At 35.5% G+C, this 20,143-nt stretch overlaps 1 protein-coding gene across 2 annotated transcripts in view; it reads left to right on the top strand.

The window, feature by feature from the left end:
* SHANK2 (SH3 and multiple ankyrin repeat domains 2) overlaps positions 1–20,143 on the top strand; it is a 351,046-nt gene that overhangs the window by 67,248 nt on the left and 263,655 nt on the right. For both annotated transcript variants that reach the window (XM_072038992.1, XM_072038993.1), the window contains exon 12: positions 13,460–13,526. In XM_072038992.1, the coding sequence (XP_071895093.1) occupies positions 13,460–13,526 (67 nt within the window). The remainder of the gene's footprint in view (positions 1–13,459; positions 13,527–20,143) is intronic.

Genomic DNA, 20,143 nt, shown 5'->3' with positions numbered 1-20,143 from the left:
CAAGCGAGCGAGCCTGGTGTGCAGTGCAGTTGCGATGAGCTGTAAGGAGGGAGGTTGCAAGAGACAATGAAGATCTGTATAACTGTAATTTAATTATAGGATTTTGATAGAAAGTTTAAATATTGCTCCTATTATTTTATTTGTATTGTATCCCAGAACGGAAGGCAACAAGGGTAAGTTCTTAACTAGCCCGATCATAACTGAATAGTCGCACATAGCTTGTCTTATCCTTGTAAAATGTCAGCTGTGGCAACTCTGCATGTTTTTTCTGTAACTATAAAGAGCACAGTAAATCTTGTCATTGTAAATACTTTGATTATTTTGTCTATAAGTGGCTGTTTTTGTTCTTTTATTGGTATAAAGCAGATTTTTGTCTCCAAGTAAAAACAACAACAAATCTCCCTAGCCCACCATTAGTCCTAAGGCTAGGATGAACAAGATTAATATAAAATATCCATTTATTTGAATTACATCATTGCCAGGATTTTACGTGTCTTGAAATGGAAATGGTAGGAACTGTATGAACATCCAGAGAGTGACAGATAGCTAGTGCTTTTTTTTTTTTTTTTTTTTTTCCCTTCAGTTCTCCTACAGAAAAGTGTATTATAGCAGGCTCTGCTCCAGATTTAACTGCGGGAAAAATGAGAGATGTGGTTCTTTTATGACGTCTTGATGCCAGGACCAATATATGTGGTATAAAGAAGGATAAATCATATGGGAAATCTGGTTCACAAACTATAGATAAGCATGCTTGCACTAATCTACTACATTTAAACTTTTCTTACTGCTGTTACATGGTGTTATTTTGAGATGTTAATACTATTCAGTTTCTCTACTAAATACCTAGTACATTATTAGATTTTGTGTGCCACTATAATCTGTATGTAAAAGCCCTAGTAACACTGATTGAATTAGTTGATGCTAATGAACTAGATATTTCAGAGAAATTTCTCTACCTCTTGAGCTGAGGCTACTTCTGCCAGGATGCCCAGCAGTGTCCTGCTGTTCTCTGTGTGCTTGTATTTGAGTGGATTGTCACAACTTAGCTTGCATTTCAGGTCAATGACGATCTTTTTGCTTTGCACCCACTCAGCTAAGCACAGCTCTTGACTGGGATCACAGGCACATCAGGCCTGCAAATACCAATTCATGATTATGATTGATGGACAGGTGATGTGCTGGCATGATCTCTTGTTTTGCAGGAATATACAGGCTATTCAGTGTTAATTTCTGGTAATATCTGAGTGAGTCCTTGTTGATTATAAAAAGGAAGGGGCTTTAGGACAGACCTGTACCTTTAGGAGAGACCGTGAATCTTGTTGCACTGCCAGTTTGAAGAGGGTGCTTGTGACGAACAGTTGGTATACGCTGCAGTCCCATGTCCATTCCCATCAGCACTGACTTTTACTAGGCTACTGTTTCCAGAGGTTTTGTTCTGGATAATCCATTGAGTTTGGAATGAATCCACCAAATGTATTAGATAAGATAATCATTGTATTTTATTAGCTTGGTACGTTTTGTCCGAAGGGCTTTCAAAAGGCATTTTTGTCCATTTGGGGTAGCAGTTTAAACTGCACTGTGTTATTAAACAGCGCTGTTTGCAGAACTGAATCTCATAAGCAGTTTTCACTGTGAAATAGTTATCAGTATCTCTTGCCTACCCTGAGTAGGAAGACATTTTTTTTCTGAAAGTATTTTGGGAAGTAACCACTAATTTTGCCTTCTCTATGAGGCAGGCCTGCGTTCAGAGGTGAAAGCTTGCACCCTACAGCAGGGCACACCTGTCCACACTTCAGCTGCATTCTTTGCATAACCCAATGTTGACTGTGATTTCAGGGAAAGCAAAATCCACCACACAGCATACTTTCTTAGTCTTTTTCTAAAAAGCTTCTGCAGAAGAAGATTGCATTTCATGGCTTTCTGATTTAACATATTATTGGGGAGAAAAAAAAAAAAGAAAATTAAGTCAATTTTATTACTGTCTGTGACTTATCTAATTCATCTGATGCTGCAACCTGGCTTTATCTGCTTTTAATAAATACTTCTTTGGAACTGCTGCTCACCCATGTAGCAGTAATGGGGATTATGCAATAACTGGCTTCTGATGGCTCTTTCCAGCCTGAGCTAGATTTTCATGTGGAATGAGTCTGTAATTGTAAACGCGTGTATCATACTGTCTGCTTTTTCCTTCTCATATTAATTATTGAAACACAAGCGTAGAAAAGTGCATCTTCCTTGAGAACAACTTGCTGGATAGCTTTTTAGCAGAGAAGCAGAAAAAAGACATATTTTTTTCCTACTTTTAGTATAGAAAAAAACATTAAATTTCCTAATATGTGTAGTGACCGAGGAGGAGGCTTACCACAATCTGTATAAAGTAGGGTAACCTAAAAATATTAGTTATTTCTCATCTAAGGAAATAGAAGGGAATAAAAGAGTGATGTGAAGCAGGGAAGTTGTGCCTGGGATGAATTCACCAGCACATTTGTTTTTGCTGCCTGACATGTTTCATGGTAACTTTAGTTGACTTGCCCGTTCCTGGCAAGCTAATTCTTGCATAACACGGGATCCTTTTGTCATAGGAGTTAAGTTTGCATTTCAAAGCTGAGAGAGTGAGATAATTTAGAAGTGATTTGCTTGCATGTTGTGAGGAAAGGACTTATATTTTTTATCTTGCTGTCCATGCAAGCTTAGCTTAATCTGAGGGTATTCGGGCATGGCTTATTCATGAGTAAGAACAATTAAGTTTTAAGAAAATGGCTGTGTATCTTCATGAAAGGACAGCGTACAGTAAAATACACATTCTACTTTTTAAATCATATTAAGGTTACTTGAAAATGAGCTTGGCTGCCTAAAGGCACTTTAGACGTCCAGCCGGTGTAGAGCCCTGGCTAAGACAGTACCACAGGAGAAAGAAAGACCAAAGCAAGGTTGGTTAGTGTAATAGCCTTCTTTTAATTTTGACTTGAATTCACTGTGCTTGTCAACTCTGGCAGTGTTTCATGGCTCGTGGTAATTCATGAGTGAATTACCGAAGACCCAGAGGGACTGTAAAATCTGCAAGCAAACCCAGAACTTTAGCAATGAACTTGTACTGAGGGTGTTATGCTTGCAATGTATGTTTTTGGTAATACTCGCTTTAGTACATATGTATTTGGATGCCCATTGTTGTATAACTGAATGTTTGATTGTTTTTTACATTTCAGTTACACAAAAATCTTTATGGTAAAATCCTAGTTCCTTGAAGTTGTTAATACTCTCATTTCCCTGGCATGGAATTGTATTCCTCACATTTTGCTCAAGATTTTTGCTCAAACCCCATACTACCAATTCTTTCCATATGATCTTCTCCATTTAATATAATTTAATTTAATTAACATTACTTGATTTTAGCACCGTACAATTATTTTAAGTTATATGAAATTGCACACTGCATTGCAACAAATAACTGCAAAATCTTTAGCTACTGATAGATAATTCTTGCAATTTGCTGTAGCTGAAAACAAGATGCTTTTTCTTCTAAAACAAACAAACAAACAAGAAAAACACACAAAAAAAAAAAACACTTTCTAAGAATTTTAGGAAGCAAAAGCACTGCTCAGGAAGCTGTGGTTGTAATCTTTATTGCATTCCCTTAGTGAGCTTCAGGACATCTTTGCATTCCCTACAGTACTGATGCTGCAAAAGTCTTTTTGTTATTGCCCAGTGTGTTGCTGAGCTTTTTCCACCTGTTGTGGGACACCTTCCGTGAAGCTTAGGTTCCAAGGCTATTAAAAACAATAAAATGCTTAGATCTTAATGTAGCAATACTTTACAGTTTTAAAGTCTTGTCTTTGATTAATATTAACAGAGTCAGGTCACCAGGTGGCTCTCGCCCAGGCTGCTACATAGAGAGCTTTGAGGGCGTATGTAAAGGACTGCACCCAGCACAGCAGAACTTCATGCTGCTGCGCTATGGAAAGCACAATGCTGTGACCTTAATACTGAGGCGATGTGATCGTGGCAAATCCTTGCTTAAACAGTGGTAAAATGATCAAGGGAATGATGAAGAGCCTCAAAGAAATATTGGCCCTTTCCCATAATTTATATTTTCAGCTGCTAAAACTAGTTGTTAAGCAAATGCAAGGTATCTATTTTAAGATACTGCATGTCAATATCTGACTACAGATGGTTCCATGAATCATAGTTGGAAGAAGGAAAATGTTAGACACTAAGATATTGTTGCTAAGAGATTTTTGTACACAGTATGCTAACATGTGCTGGCAAATTTGGGAACAGTAGCAGCAGCATGCTTTTGGAGAAAAAAATTTCAGTGGTGAAGAAACTGTCTTCAAAGGACTATTTAAAGGATAGTAACATTATTGTGCTTTGTTGTATCAAGAGCTGATGAAGATGAAATTGTCTTTCAAGCAGATAATATACAGAAAACATCCAAAAGGTAAAGCTAATCCTGCTATCCAATGAAATAGAAAGCAGCAGCTAGAAGGAAAAAAAAATATACTGTACTTTGGGGCTTAAATTAAGCAAATTTCAAGAAAATTGAAGGTGACTGTTGCTGATACTTTGCCATCTACTGGACAAGAGATATATTAATATACAAAGTTAGTTCCTTTCAAAATGGAAAATACTGGTCTTGTATTACATTATATAATTACAACAGTTAAGAATTATTTTCTGTCCAGGAAAAAAGCATGTATGAAAATGCTGAGTACAGTTTTTTTACTTATATACTTTAATGACATTACTATAGAGTAATTTTAGAAAAAACTGCCAGCTTTTTATTGTCCTGACAGAGATGTAGGCTATTCCTGCACTTAATATAAATCTTTACTGACTACTATTTAACGAAAATAATATTATTTTTTTCTGCTTTGCTTATTCTACATGTGTCTTACACATCTTATTCCAATGAGTTTTACTGAAACCTGAAAAGTGTTATACCTGAAATAAAACTTCAAATTCCAATATTTTAAAACTTTCTCAATTTGAGTAAAACCTTTTACAACTCACATAGTCTCAGAAAAATATGATTACCTTATCTATACAAAATATTGCACAATTATAAAATTCTCAAAGTAGTAATGTGCTTCTGACATATTTCTAATTATATTTATTATATCTCAACTTTAAAACTGATTACTTTTAATAAAAAGTTTTGGAGTGGAAATGAAAAAAATATGTTTCCATAGTGTAAGCATATATATCTTTCTGAGGTTCTGTTTTTTATCATCCATTTTATATGTATTCAAGAGAGCTATTAGAAAAAGAACGTGAAATAGTGATATTAATAGTATATTAATAAAATATTTGGTTTTATTGTATAACAAGATAAACTAAAAAAAATAAGTTTTATTTTAAAATATTATAGCCTCAATCTCAAGAATCAACTGTAATCTATATTACTGCAAAATGTAGGATGCTGCTTTGCCCTTTGCTTTTGGGATGTAAATTGCAGAATTCATGATTATTCAGCATTTGTATTTGAGACTATATGGTTATTGTAACTGCACAGAATGTTCCAGCTGGTTCAGAAAATACAATTTTTGCTTTATTGGAATTCCTAATGTCTTCTTTAATTGAAAATAACTAAAACTATTATATTTTGCTAAGATATTACATGAAAATCTGTTTCCAAAGGAAAATTAGTTTTAAATATGCTTTTATATTTATATAATTTATTATTCAATTATTTTTAAAAGCTCTTTGAAATTGGGCAAGAAACCAGTAATGCTTGATAAGTACGTTTTTCTCCCACACCTATGGAAAAGAAATTCAGAACGCAGATTGCTTCATGCTTTTCCAAACCAAACTCCATCTGTACCACTGAAGAGAGTTTTAAAATCTACATGCTGCTCATATGTGAGAGCAACTAACGCATATCAATTTAAGATTTTTTTCTGAGTCTGCAGTGGGTACTATATGATTTTTGTGTCACTGTTTATCAGGAATGTAACCTCATTGTGGTATGTGCAGCCTGGACATACACAGTCATACATGAGAACAAGGGCATCACACTTAACCTAAATTTAACTTTCTAACATCCTTGTGGATGAATACTGCATACTTGATAGTGCAAAGTGACAGATTTCAAAGTGGCTTTAGACTCTGAAAAGCCTTTACCTCTTAGTTTTATTGGGGAGGGCTTTTCTTTCAGGTGGACATGATAGAAATACATTGAACTACATTGCTTTTTCATTGCTCCACAGTAAGCACCGTTATATTTTCATATCAAATTAAAAAGGTGTCTGTGTCCAAAGATTACAATTATAACAGAATGGTTTAGAGGTCATCATGCTGTTGGATTATTACACCTTATTTGATATTTTAACTGCTGAGCGAGTTGTTGGCTTTTTTTTTTTTTCTAATCTGGAAATTTGTGCTCATTAAAAATTATAAAATTTCTGATATTTTTAATGTTAATAAATCATGTCACAATTAAGACACGTGGAAGAGCTATTCAGGCAGCCTCTTTGTTAAGGAAGTGACCCCAACTGTTCCTTCCTTGTGATAATTTCTCACCCGTCTTCATTGGTTGTGAATCCTATCGCATAATGATGATAGCTGTCTGAATGGAGTTTCTTCTATTTTCACCATACTGTAGTGTTTTGTAGTATACTAAATAAATTATAATTTTATAAGTCTATGACTTGAGTGGAAAACAATTTCTGGAGAATCTTATGGTCACTCTCCATATGGTTCTATCAGGGTGCAGGGTTCTATCATCTTTTTCTTCCAGTTCTTCCTAGGCATACGAACAACGCAGTGTATATAAGACTCAGAGAAGTTGTATCTGTTTCCCCTGCTTGCCTGAGGATGAGTAAAGTCACTTTTTGTCCTGGGATAAAGCTGTCTCCTTTAATGTATAGTACCATACCTGAGCTCATTGCTATTTCAAGCTTGCTTGAAAGACCATCATTTTGCAAGCACTGCTGGATAGCAGAGACAATGCAAGGGTGAAACATCAGCCCTGAAGGGAAGAATAATGAAATGTACTTTCATCAGAAAAGTGAAATTGTCCGGAAAAAAAGAGAAGGGGGAGAAAAAGCAGGTGGGGCGTGCTGGCTGTTTCATCGTGAACTGCTTATTGTGAATTGCAGCTGCAGCCCAAACAGCTTCCTCCGTTCTCCATTTAGGCAGAGCATTTTAAAGCTTTATGTCTTGCCTGGTCTGAAATTTAAGCATGTGCAGAAGGAAGTTCAGCAGCCTTGATTGACAGTGAAACATTAATGAACCATGAGATACAGTCCTTATTTCCATGTAGAAATTTTGTCAAAGTTCATTGGCTGGGCTTAAGAGGGGACAACTTCAGTTTCTTTTTTAGTTTCCTATTTTTTTTTCTTATTGTGGGGAGCAGTTTGTTCCAAACAGTAATAATGTGATTTAATCGCGGCAGTTGCCTTTCAGGGACTAACCTCTAAAATCGTATTTGCTAAGAGGCTACAATGATCTTATACTAATTTAATATAATCTCTACCTGTGATACATTTCAAGAGCAGAAAAAATCAATTGTGAAAGGTTAGTGACAGGTAAAGTGTATATGTAATTTCCAGTTTCCCGAAAGGAACAAAAACACTGCATTAATCACAATTCCAAAAATCTAAATGCTTAATCTAAATGCTTGAGGGTATGTAATTGATATATTGACAACTGCACTTACAAGGCTGAATAGGGAAACTTCTGTGAGACAGTACTGCTACTTCTATCTAGTCCAGTGTCTGAAAACGTTTATGAATCTTTCTCCTGCTAAAACCTGTCACTGGGCATCTGTCAGTCTCCAATGTATACATGAAGTAGTCTTATTTGCCTTCATTCCCCAAGATTTCTTCAGGGAAAATGAGTCAAGAAAGCAGAATTAACCATATGCCTTGAATCTTTAATCTTGACTTCTGAAAGCCAACCTTAAAACTGCCTGTATCCAGAGGGAATGTTCCTCGCTGTAAATACCAGAAAACCAGAAGATGAGAATAATGCTGTGTCAGGAGAAAGAAGTACCCTTCTAACAGTGCCTCAACAGTTAGTCTTGTGCTCCTTGTCCAGTTGTGTGGTCCTTGTGTGGAGCAGCAGTTGCAGAGTGCCCTTGTCCTCTGCCTGGTCCCCTAGCCCAGCCTAAGCATTGCAGATACTTCATTCATTCAAGTTTCTGCTTCACTGAGCTGCCACTTAGTTACCATCCATAGCAACTAGCCACGTGTGGATTAAAATCATCCCCATCTTCACTGAATTGGTGACAGAGCATCTGGGATTGCCTGGCATGACGAACAGTAAGCCACTGTAACCGGTTGGGTTTGAAAAGAAACATCTGTTTGTGAGACAGAGAGACGATGGGGTACTGTAACAAGCTTTGCTTCTCCCAAGGCAAAGCAAATATCAGTGTAAACACACAGCTGCTGGTCACGCTCTGCTCTGCATACCCTGACAGTAACAGCCGACTCTCAGCTCCGCTTGGCTGCCTTGCCCAGGGGGTCACAAACCCCATGGCCTGGTGCTTCACAGCCATCTGAGTGCAACTCTGCTATGACCTGTTTCAGTGACTCCATTAACATTTTGTTAGGGTGACATTATGAAGACAGCGCATCGTGGAACTAGGAGATGATACTGCCATTCTATCTGCATGGGTTTGCCCTACTTTATTTTGTTGTGAGTTACCTCCTACTCAGATAGGTCTTCAGGCTTAGTGGTAGTTTCTGCTCACTTCCCTGTTGTAAGTGTATGTACTTATTCAGGTTAGCCATGTATGTAATCAAATGTAGTTAGAAAATAATTAGGTGTCTATATCAACATTCTTACTGTGGTAGATTAAACTTGGAGGGCAGGGAGCTGATAAATGGTTCACTTTGGTTACTGTCTTTCATATAAGATTGCCTCTAATCATGATATGAAAACCAAGAGAGTTTCTGTTATATCTGTTGCACAGCTGAGTATGTGGCAGAGATCCCAACCAAATGTCAGTGCAGCAGATAAAGATCCTACTTTGGATCTGAAAGCACTGCACTTGAACTACTTAGTCGTGCTTTTCAACTGGACTTTGATTGACACCATGCTGGGATGCTGCAGGTGCAGTCTTTCTGAGTCTAGAGCTAATGCAAAGTAAATATACACTTTAAAAATAGGGCAAAAAATACAGATTTTAGTGAAAATTGTAGATGAGTGACTTTTTGGGAAAATGCAGTAACCAGGCTTTATCAAGTTTTGCAGGATAATTTTACTGAGGACATGAACCTGAAATATCGTAAGACTGCTGTATATGCTGTTTTAAAAAGCTGCAATTTTTGAAGCTTCAGCATAGCTGAACCTGTAGATAGCTTCTAGTTATAAAGTGCTAGCTCCAGGCTTTCATGGTAATATTTCATGTCTGGAAACATGCATGTGATGCATTTTGATGACTACAATCCAATTCCCACTGGAATTGTAAGAAACTTTCTCAGTAGTTTTGCTGCTTGTGCTTCCTTTTCACTGCCGAGAAGTTTTGTGACCCTCAAAAAGCAAACAAAACCTTCTTCCCTGACATTTCTTGCCAAGTAGAAATCTAGCACTTGACTGCAGAACATCCTTGCAAGCAAAATAAGGCTATCTGAAAACATGTCAATTATCAAGGGTGTAGAATACCAAACTCCATTATTTTTCATAAAATTACATTAGTATTTTTGTTTTAAAGTACAACACAATTCAGTACCATTGCAGATTTTCAATTACTTTTCACTTTAGTTTTTGTCTTCATCAAAGGAAGATATTACACCACTTTAATTTGGATTCAGTTTGAACTGGTTGAAGCCCTTTGCTTTAATCTTGCAAAGACCATTCTCTTGTCCTAATGAATTCACATTAACAGGCTTGTCTGAACAAACTAGAACTTTGGTTCAAGACAAATTTTGGTAGGAAAGAGGTGTTGACTGCTGTGTTTTATAGTTTGCAACTGTAAAAATTGAATGAATATAATTTTGTATCTTTCAGATTTTTCACTGACGTCACTTTCTCCCACACTCTTTACCCATCAAATTCAAATGAAGTACATTGACATTATGCCAAGAAATATTTGTACTTTTTTACTTTTTCTTGCTTTCTTTAGATCTTAACATACTTGCCTTCATTTTTGCTGTTAGAATTTTACATCGTGTTTTTACTGAATTGAAAGAAATTGAATTGAAAGAGATGATACCTAGAGCTTGCTGAATCTACTGCTTGATTCAGAAACAATTCTCTGTCAAGCTGTCTGTCAGCTATCTGGTACTATCTTTTTTTTTTTTTTTTTTTTTTTTAAGCAATAAAATGTGATTATGACTTGAACAGCATGTTTATACTTGAGTTTTAAAATCTTCTCTGTATCAAAAATTCTTTCATTTGAGTAACATGGCGGCTGTCTAGCAAGCTGCCTGTCACTGCTGAATTCCCTGCTTGAATTTTGCATGCTGATGAAAGGTACTATTGCTTGCTTAAAATGTAAAGAAACCCCTTATGTATACACAAATGTTGCTTTTATGTGGCAGGCTGCAGAATGTGAGGTTAAACGGGTGTTGTTGAACAACTTTATTGTTACTTACATAGTGCCATTGGCCAAGGAGAATTGTGAGTTACACTTTAGAAGCTGGGCATTGAAGGCTTGGGGCCAGATTCTGATACATTATCCATGCTGAGAAGGAGATTATTTTCATTAGTAGTTCCTGGAATAAAGGTGTTCTGACTAATGGTTAAAGTAGTAATTTTCAGATGGATAATTATTGCTATTGGTGATGAGGTGGCAATGCTCCACCATATCAATCTAACTCTGTCTGACCTCCCTGATCTTTGTAGATATTATGTCATACAGAAATCTTATGATACCTCTGAGTCAACTGCAGTCTTGAAACAGAAGTGGGATTGATTAGAACCAGCATTATTGATTCACACTAATGCATTTTGCTTGCAAGACTCCATCATTAGATGTAACACAACTGAGAAGTGCCCAAAGCAAAACATTTTCTTGCTTTTCATATTGTAATCAGAAAATAATTACATGATTATCACTAGTAAGTGTGGTGGTGTTGTATGTGGGTCAATTATTTAGAAAACGAAAATTATTATATTGCCCATGCTTCACTCATAGCTGTCTACTGAAGATTATTTTAAAACAAACATATACCTGTTAAGTATAACTGCTAGGAACTGTTTAAATATGGATTAGAGTTTGTGCTGTCATATATGCCCTTGAAATGAGAAACAAACTTAATTGCTATATTTACCTGTTATGTTGGATAGAATTTTGTAACAAAATAAAAAATTCACAGAGAAAAACATCAGAACCTGAAAGTAGCAATATAAAAAGGTGTGTGGGGGGGGACAGACACCTTGGATTCAGGACATAAAAATGATAAACGCTATGTTCAAGTGATACCAAATAAAGCTTAAAAAAAAATAAATGGAAAGTCATTCTAATACTGTATTATTCTTAAAACATGGTAATTTTTTTGAAGGCTTGCTTGTACTTTACTAGCGAGTAGACTTTACAATCTGAACTAAATCAGCCTGTCTCTCCTTAAACCAGCTTCTGCTTGCTTAGGACCAAGAGATAAATCAGAGATTACTCCACTGTATTTGAAAACATTTATTTGGATCTGTGTCCTTTTGCAAAGGTTTCTAGGACTGCATACAGAAAGGTTTCATGTGAAATGGCTTGAGTCATAAAGACTCACATACAATAGGAGTTTCAGATCTAAATAAATGTTTTAAAACAAGCTCACCAGAAAGACTGTAAAGTGGAGAATAACATAATAATCTGACTGTCATCAATCCCCATCTATTTTTATTTATAAGTTTTGCAGTGAGTTCACTTTTCTAAGAGAGTTACCCATTCCTGCAGCTAATAGTCCTTGTAGGACTGCATTTTAATGAGACCTGTTCCAACACTGCAGTAGGATATATGTAAATCCACTCTGAGGTCTACGCAAGATGCACAAATGGCACAATGAGGCATAGTGTAAATAGTCAGCAAAGAAAATACGAGGAAGTATTTTTATTTTAAATGAAATAGATGTACTGAACAGGACCAAGTCTACCATTTAAAGCAGATTTGGAAACTCTTACATACATAAGAGTCAATATTTTCTGTCTGTATCCTGTTGCTTGTATATAGTCTTCATTTTTGAGGACTTTGAAATTATTTTGTTTCAGTTAATAGTAAATAGAATTGGCCCTTCAAAGAAATTTGCTGCAGTGAGAGCAAAAATAAACTTGATAAACAAAATAAAACTTGATAAACAAACTTGATAAACAAAAATATTACTGATGTTAACTCTACCCCATACACCTCCCAAAGAACATTTCTTCCTTTTTATTATTCTTCATCCCTGAGATTTGTGGAGTGGTTCAGATGAGCAGATAATCTTTCATGGTAATGAGTTCAGAATTTTCATGAGATTTGCTATTATTTCTCATGATTGACAGTAGCCCTATATCCAGGCAAGTCCTTAAATAAGGTGTTTGTTTTGTTTTGTTTTGTTTTGTTTTGTTTTTTCTTCATTTGTTTTTGGTTTTTGCCTGAACCCTGTTTATGCAGAAGCTCCAGTGAGAAAGGTGAGCCCGGTTTATCCCTATTACCAAGATTAGGAACGCCACGTTGAGACTGGGTGGAAAGAAAGTTGCAAAATGGATGCAGAAAAATGAACTGTTGAATATTCAGGGAAAAATAGGAGAAGGAGGAGAAAAAAGGAGGAGACAACAAGAGAATAAGCAAATCACCTTCCTCATACACACTGGAGATGTTTCTTTTTGAGTTCATTTAGATGAGAACTTGGAATAGACAGTTACACATCTGTTTTTGGCAGTTAGGAAATACATGAAAAATAAAATGATTATTTTAGATGTACAGTTATTAAAATACTTTAAATTCTATGTGTAGACTTTTGCAGTTTCTCCTTTGCAGTCATCTTTGCTGTCTTGGTGATACCTGTCTACTTGTAGTTTTTGGTATTTCCTTCCTGATTATCCCATGTACATTGCACTGCAGCTCCTGTTTCATTGTTCAGGTAAGGAGCAAGGCAGAAGTAATTAAAGAAAAAAAAAATATCTTAAACATATCAGAGCCTACCATTGTACAATTCTCCACGCATCAATATAGTGCTGAGAGTGCTGGAAATGCTGTATTTAATGTTCACTGTTGATTTTGACTGCCACAACATGAAAATCTCCACAGCTGTTCTAGTGGTCACCTGAGACAACCATGAGTGCAGCAGCCTTAGCAAATAGGTAACTGGGGGACTTGTCGTGCTGCTTTTGGTAGGTTGTGATATAATTTCTTAGCATTGTTTCAGAAATGCATTGCGTACAGTAGTAGCAGAATGGAAGTGGAAATGTCCAAGAAACAAACAATTACTCCATTCTGCAAAATGAAAATATATGTGTGTTGTTTGTAAATAATGTAACATACATATTTTTATACTTAACTTATGACAATATATTAATTGTAGCTATTTTTGCAATCCTTCAGGTGGCTATAATAGCGGGAAATTTTGAGCTTGCTGAATATATCAAGAACCACAGGGAAGCTGATATTGGTAAGCAAAATATTTGCAAATGCTGGAAATGTTATACGTTTTAAAACCAAGATTTTATAAAGAATTTAAATGTCTTTCAGTGTGTGATATGATTACGGGGCTAGCGACAGTATTGTTTCAGGGAGATTTTAAAAGTAACTTTTCCTTAAAAAAAAATGCAGGCAGGAGAAAAAGATTAAATGTTTTCAAAATATGCTCTGAAAAAAAAAAAGAAAAGTAATTTTGGGGTAAATTTGAAATAATGCAAGTCATAGGTGTTTCATGAGTATGAATTAGTCAGTTTCTGACAGATTAAATACATGTGTCCATATGAAGCAGAGCTAAATGGGCTCCTGCAAGCTGTTTTGAACTTTTGCATCGTCCCAGAGAAGCTCTTAAGTACAAATAATTGGTCAGAAGAAGATTAAGATGCTTCTCTGGAATTGAAAACATACATGGCAGAAATTATCTATAAAATCTGTTTCCCTCAGTGAGACTGGATTAAGTCTAGAGCAGTTCCAAATGATAGGCATTAAGGTCTATTAACAACAACAACAAAAAAAAACTTAAATTTATTTAAATAACTTTTTACAGAGTGTATTTTGCCATTAAAACAAAAATTTCAATAAAGCAATTTCTAACCCAGTTTAAGTAAAATGAATTTAAATCCTGTAACTGAAGTCAAATAAAACTCTATAGGAACATCTTGAAGTTGCTCTAAAAAAAGGCATTTATTGTGAAGTAGGAGGGTCTGTATAGTTGTCTGCACCAATTTAACTCGATGATGTATGTCTAAGACTTGATAGTGTTTAATTTATGTGGAAAACTAGGTCAGCTCACATACAACATGGGGCTGTAAAGAACTGTTCTAGATTAAGGTCTCTCTTCTCTTTCCCTGCCTTGTTCCACATGCTCTGCAGGGACATAGTTTAAAATTTGGCACAATAATGTGAATTCTAGTAGCATTGTGATACTTTTAATTCTTTCCAGTATGCTTTGAGAGAACTGAGGAAATTGCATAAAAGTTTTGTGTAAAAGTTATGTTTCTGCAATTCATAGTGAGTTTGTAAGATTTTTACCTGACATAGTGGGATAGTTCCTTTCCATATAAGACGTCCTCCCTCTGTATTTATAAATAGTCTGATGTAAACAGTTAACTTAGAAATGAACCAGCTATTCCTAATATGGTAAGAATCTTCTTGTTTATATTTACATATGGCTAATGATTTTAAAAACTTTTTGATGATCATGAAATGAAAGGAGAAGATTGCTTAGATTCAAATGGTTCTCATTATTTCTGCTGTGCTAGTTCTTGGTTCTTTGGCTTGCCTGCACAGCCTGTGCAGAAAAAGTGCTGCAAGTAGACAATGCAAAGTATTGCGTTTTGTTTTTCTAAGTGCAATTTTTCTCTTAAAAATAGTTATGTAGAAGGGAAAAAAAAAAACTCTAATGAAGGAATGACTTGCTGGTGTTAACTATGTGTACACTTTTGGCATAAATAACTCTAAAATGTAAGTAACACAGTACACTTATTGATTGTAGCCTCTAAGTTGGATTTCATGAAGCCATATTGACATTGAAGTCATTGCTTCTCTGACTGTTCAGTTCTTCACTGCTTTTCCTTCCCCCTGACGGGTGCCATTTCCAAGTTTTATATTAATGTATGAGAGAAATTGGAATGTAGTTAAAAAGTAGATGGATGAGAATTAGTTCAGGAAAGAAATGATAACCACATGGCTGTTGCTTTAGGCAGAACTGAATGCATCAAAATATCTATTTCTTGAATGTTTCCCAAACTAAAAATAAATGAATCACAGAACAATATCCTGAGCAGAAAACCTGATAGCTAGCATGATGAAGAATGTGCAAAACAACGCACTTAAACTTCAAAAACTTGATGTTTACTTAGCTTACCTGTCTGGTTATCTGCTATATTCCTGTAGTTTTGGATGTATTCCAACATACAACTTTTGATTAATGTACCCTCTTAGAGAACAGAGGCAACAGAGTGGCAAGAAATAACAAAGAGCTAGAGAAGTATCCTAAAACTTCCATCTTTCATTAAATGCACGTTCAAAAAGTGTATTTTTGGTTAGGTATTGAATTTTGATATTAAATGAGTTCATAAAGCCTCATTGTTATTTTAGACCTATTTAATAATCAATAAGCTACAACTTTGGGAAATTCTTGGAATATATACAACTTTGTGTGTGTTCCCTTTTACTATGGAAGTTTTAGATGGTGGATGATGTGATGTTCAATCATTTAATAGTAAGATTGTTGATGATATCTGTGATTATTCACAAAAACATTTGTTGGCAGAGGGGTTGGTGATGTATTGGAGAGAAAGTCCACATTGCTCTTGGAAGATTTCTGACCTAATATTTTGACTTTTAGTGATTGTCATACAGTATCTTTAACGATAAATACTTTTAAAATGGAAGCCTATTATGCAACAAATTAAGAGAAGTAGCAATAATATTTTTTTTCAGAATGAACCTGTCTGCTTTCCTAAGTGTGTCATCTTGAGGATGGGAAAATTTTAACTGCCTAGAGTAGCTGGAAACTGGACCTAACTTAGTAGTTTCAAGAACAGTTATTTTTTCATCTGTTGACAGAAACAAGTTTTTACATTTCTCAAACTGAAGTATCTGAAATTTAGAAAATAATATTTGCTAGAAATCTCTAATCTTACACAGTGAGGAACTACATTATCAATGTCCATCTGTTTTGACATGCGCTAATTAACATTATTCTTAGATAATTTTGTTGTCCCAAGCTATTGCAGTAGGAAGTCACTTGTACTTTCAATGCAGAAGGTATTATGTGGGTGTCTTCCAGTTTGTCAGTAGTCACAAAGCTGTTTCGAGTGTTGTTGCCAAAACTGCAATTATAAGGATCTAACAGCAGTAATGTAATGCTTATGATTCATGGTCCTGTGCCATGCATCGCCGTGAATGAGCTGCTTTGTTCAGTGGCAGAGATCATAGCTCAGCCTTTCCACAGGAGGAGGAGACTGCTGCCTATGCAGTAATGGGATGAGGCTGCAGCGTGCCAGCAGCAGGAGCACTACATCTCAATGCACTAGTCCACAAGAGCTCTACATAAATACATTTGCATGCTTAAGTGCTGGGTCTATCACTCATTATCTATTCCACCTTTGTCTGACAATTATATTTCATTGGCTTTTAGAGTAGGATACTATTTTAAGCCATACACAAAGTCTAGGATTGTTCAGCCTCAAGAAGAGGCTGAACTGCATGTCTTAAAGGGAGACTTTTTTTCCCCCTCTTTTCTTTTTCCCCCTCTTTTTCCTGGCCTGGATCTGTGCCAAATTGTAGTGCTAAGCCTGTCCTCATTGTTGAAGATGATAGAGAAGCAGCTCAAGTGAAAAATGACCAGGGTATCCTCCTCTAGCAGTAGAAAATACTAATTTACAGCAGAACTACTAAATCTTTGCTCCTCTAAAAATTCAAAAATCTCAGATACAGATCATTTTGTACAGAGATTGCCCTCCCTTTTTATTTAATTATGAAGCACTTCTATTAGACAAATACATTGAAATTATGAACAAATATAAGCTTTTCTGTTTATGTAATAATCATAAGACTTGACTCTATACTGTAAAAAGAAGAAAATGTAATGATATCTATTCTAGAGTCATAAAAGGCAAAAATGATGACCCATGTTACTAAAGTAATGTGACATCTGACTGAAAGAGGGGGATGCTTTTGTGTTCTATGGCTGTTTGCATCACTTAGATCTTGCCAGATTAAAGCGTCGACCTAGGGCCAATATGAGCATATACTTTTAGTCAGAGAGGCGAATTATGTCCATTTTCCTTTTATAGAAGCAAATGAAATAACGGTTTTATCCAGAACAGAGTGTGTATGTGCCATTGGCAACCTGATTTATCCAAGGAATATCCAGTAAATCTGGAGAGAGGACATTTTGCCGGGAAAGTTTTCAGCTACATAAAATTGTGCTATAGAGACCACTCAGTTGGCTAAGCTGTGGGTGTTTAAAGACAGATAAAGTCATTCAGGGTTTCAAAACTATCAGGAGAGGTCAGAGCTGGTAGACATACACTGAGACAGCTTTAAGCACCAGCGCTGTTGTTGAAGAGCATGTGCCACAATTGTTTTCCCTCCATCCTTCCCTCCCTTCACCCCTCCTCCCTCTCTCCATCATTCCTTCAGTCTGGAGAAAGCCTGATGTCCATCACATTCTTGCCATGGGTGGGTGCAGCCATGGTACCAACATGAAATCTGTTAGCTATTCTGTCCTATTAAAAAAAACTGACCTTTTCCTCAGAATGCTCAACGTTGTGTGGGTTCTCTCACACACGCTCTCTCTTCTATCAGCAAGTTGTTTCTTTCTTACCTTGCGGCTCTTCCCACCATCAGCTGCCACTTAATCTTTACATTAGGTATCTGGGTGAGCAGTCTGTTGAAACTGTGGCATGAAAACTATTCAGCGCAGATTACTGTTTTTTGACTTGGTGCTGCAATTTTGAGAAACAAATGGAGAAAAAAGCCTTGCAAACAATTCCTGTAGCTTAGTACAGTAATCGACACCTTGCTGTCATTAATAGGGAATGTTTACATCAGTCTTGTTTGATGGAGATGGTGCTGATTTGCAAGACCAAAACATATATAAAAATAAAGGTTTTCAAAGAGAGGGAAAAGGGATATCAGTAAGGGATTTAAAAATAGATACAGATTTATTTGTATTTATTTCTTTTATGAAGATCCCTTTGTTGTTTTTTTGATAGACATGCCAAAGTTGAATGTAAATTGTCCTATCATTTTTTAAATTAATCCTATTTGAAACAAATGAAAATAATATTTTTCATAAAGCAAGAAAACCTATTACCCTAAGGTACTTAGAAACTTGCTTTACAAGCAGTGTGAAATACTTAGTATGGCTTCTCAGATTATTTCAATTAATCAAGCCCCTAAATTAGTTTTGTAAGGAATAATAACAATGTCAAAGCAGCTTATTCTAATTATCACTTATTATGGAAGTCTTGGGAACCTAGAAGTATCTTGGAGCAAAATGACTATTCTTTGCTGCACTCAGGAAGTCATGACATACACTCCTCATGTACTGCATGGCAGTACCACACCATTGAAAAAAAATAATGTCCCTTTTTAAAGGTCCTTTTTAAAAAAAAAAATATTTCAACTATTTACAGTACATTTATAATTTATTTAACTTCATGCATTTATTTATTGCAAACTAAGAGAAAGTAATGGATTAAAAGATGCGATGAATAGAAAAGTTAATCCCTGATTGTTTTCATCCAGCCTGCAGCTGTCTGTGAGTAAATGAGCACAGCAGATTTAGGAAGCATTTGCTATACAGAATTTACTATGGCTTCTATAGGATGGAGGTACAAAAACCAATCATATATGTAATATTGAAGCTTTCATTAGGTACAGATATGCAGATATTAAGTATGTTGCAAGCTGATAATCCTTTGACTTGGATAGCCTATTTTTAATGTCTTTTGCCTTGGTTCTTTGTGATGAGATGAATTTTCAGATGGATTAAATGACATGGGTTGTTCTTCTTCAAGTGAACAAGGTTTGTTTTATATTGTACATCTTGTCCTTCAGCAGTGCTGATGCTAGAAGCAATAGGATTCTTTTGCTTTATTTTTGTTTGCTTTTTGCTTTTGAAAAATGAAACACATTGAGCTGGTGTGTGAGTTTTGGTAGTTGATTAGCAGACTAACTAATACTTGGATACTGTTGCTAGGTTTCAAGTCAGAGTTCCTGTATTCCTCTATAATTATGCAGAGATATGTGTATGTGATGGTTTGCCTGTGCTTTCGCATGGATTTTCTTTTTTTTTTCTTCTTTTTTTTTTTTTTGCAAGTCTGCTAATATAGTAGGCTTTTCCTTTAAAATGTACATATTCCACACAGGGCAATTGCTTTTATATCAAACATTTTTCATGAGTAAAATATGACTAAAAATATTTATTTTTATTGGAATTTTGACTGTAAATACCTTAAGAAGCATGCATTTTATTGTAGAATGAGCAAAACGGGTCTTTTAAAAGACAAGGATACTAGTGGGTTTGTGGTAAAACTGCTTTTCTAACCCATTTTCTTTAATTAGATTAGAATGATTGAGGTCAGCATTCTTGGCTTATTAATTAATTTATTTCAGCTGCAAGTGTGTTTTTTATTATTATTTGTTTTTATTTATTTTTATTTTTATTAAATGCTATCCAGCCCAATGAATATTCTGCTTGTTTACTTATTTATTTTGGTTTTGGGAACCTTTGCATAATTTTGATTTTCATAAATCAAATGTCTGCAGGATACTTCTCAAGTTAGGAGAAATCATACTGAGAAAGATAAAAGCAGAAACAAGAAAGGGCAGTAAATCAAAAGACTTAAAGATCCACAAAACTGTCAGTAGCATGAGACTGGTTCTATTTTTAGCTCATGTTACTTAATAGAAGCAAAAGGGACACAAGCATGTATTACAGCCCTATGCATTTGTCATTTGAATGGGAGTAACATTAACCTGTTTCATATGCTATTAGGCATTTTAACATGGAAAAGGGATGATATTAGTGTAATCAGGATACCAATGACACTAAGATCTTCATTGCCACATTTT

The sequence above is a fragment of the Anas platyrhynchos genome, chromosome 5 (genome assembly GCF_047663525.1).
Source record: "Anas platyrhynchos isolate ZD024472 breed Pekin duck chromosome 5, IASCAAS_PekinDuck_T2T, whole genome shotgun sequence".
Classification (NCBI taxonomy): domain Eukaryota; kingdom Metazoa; phylum Chordata; class Aves; order Anseriformes; family Anatidae; genus Anas; species Anas platyrhynchos.
The sequence above is the reverse complement of the archived record's forward strand: the minus strand, read 5'-3'. Positions and strand labels throughout refer to the sequence as shown.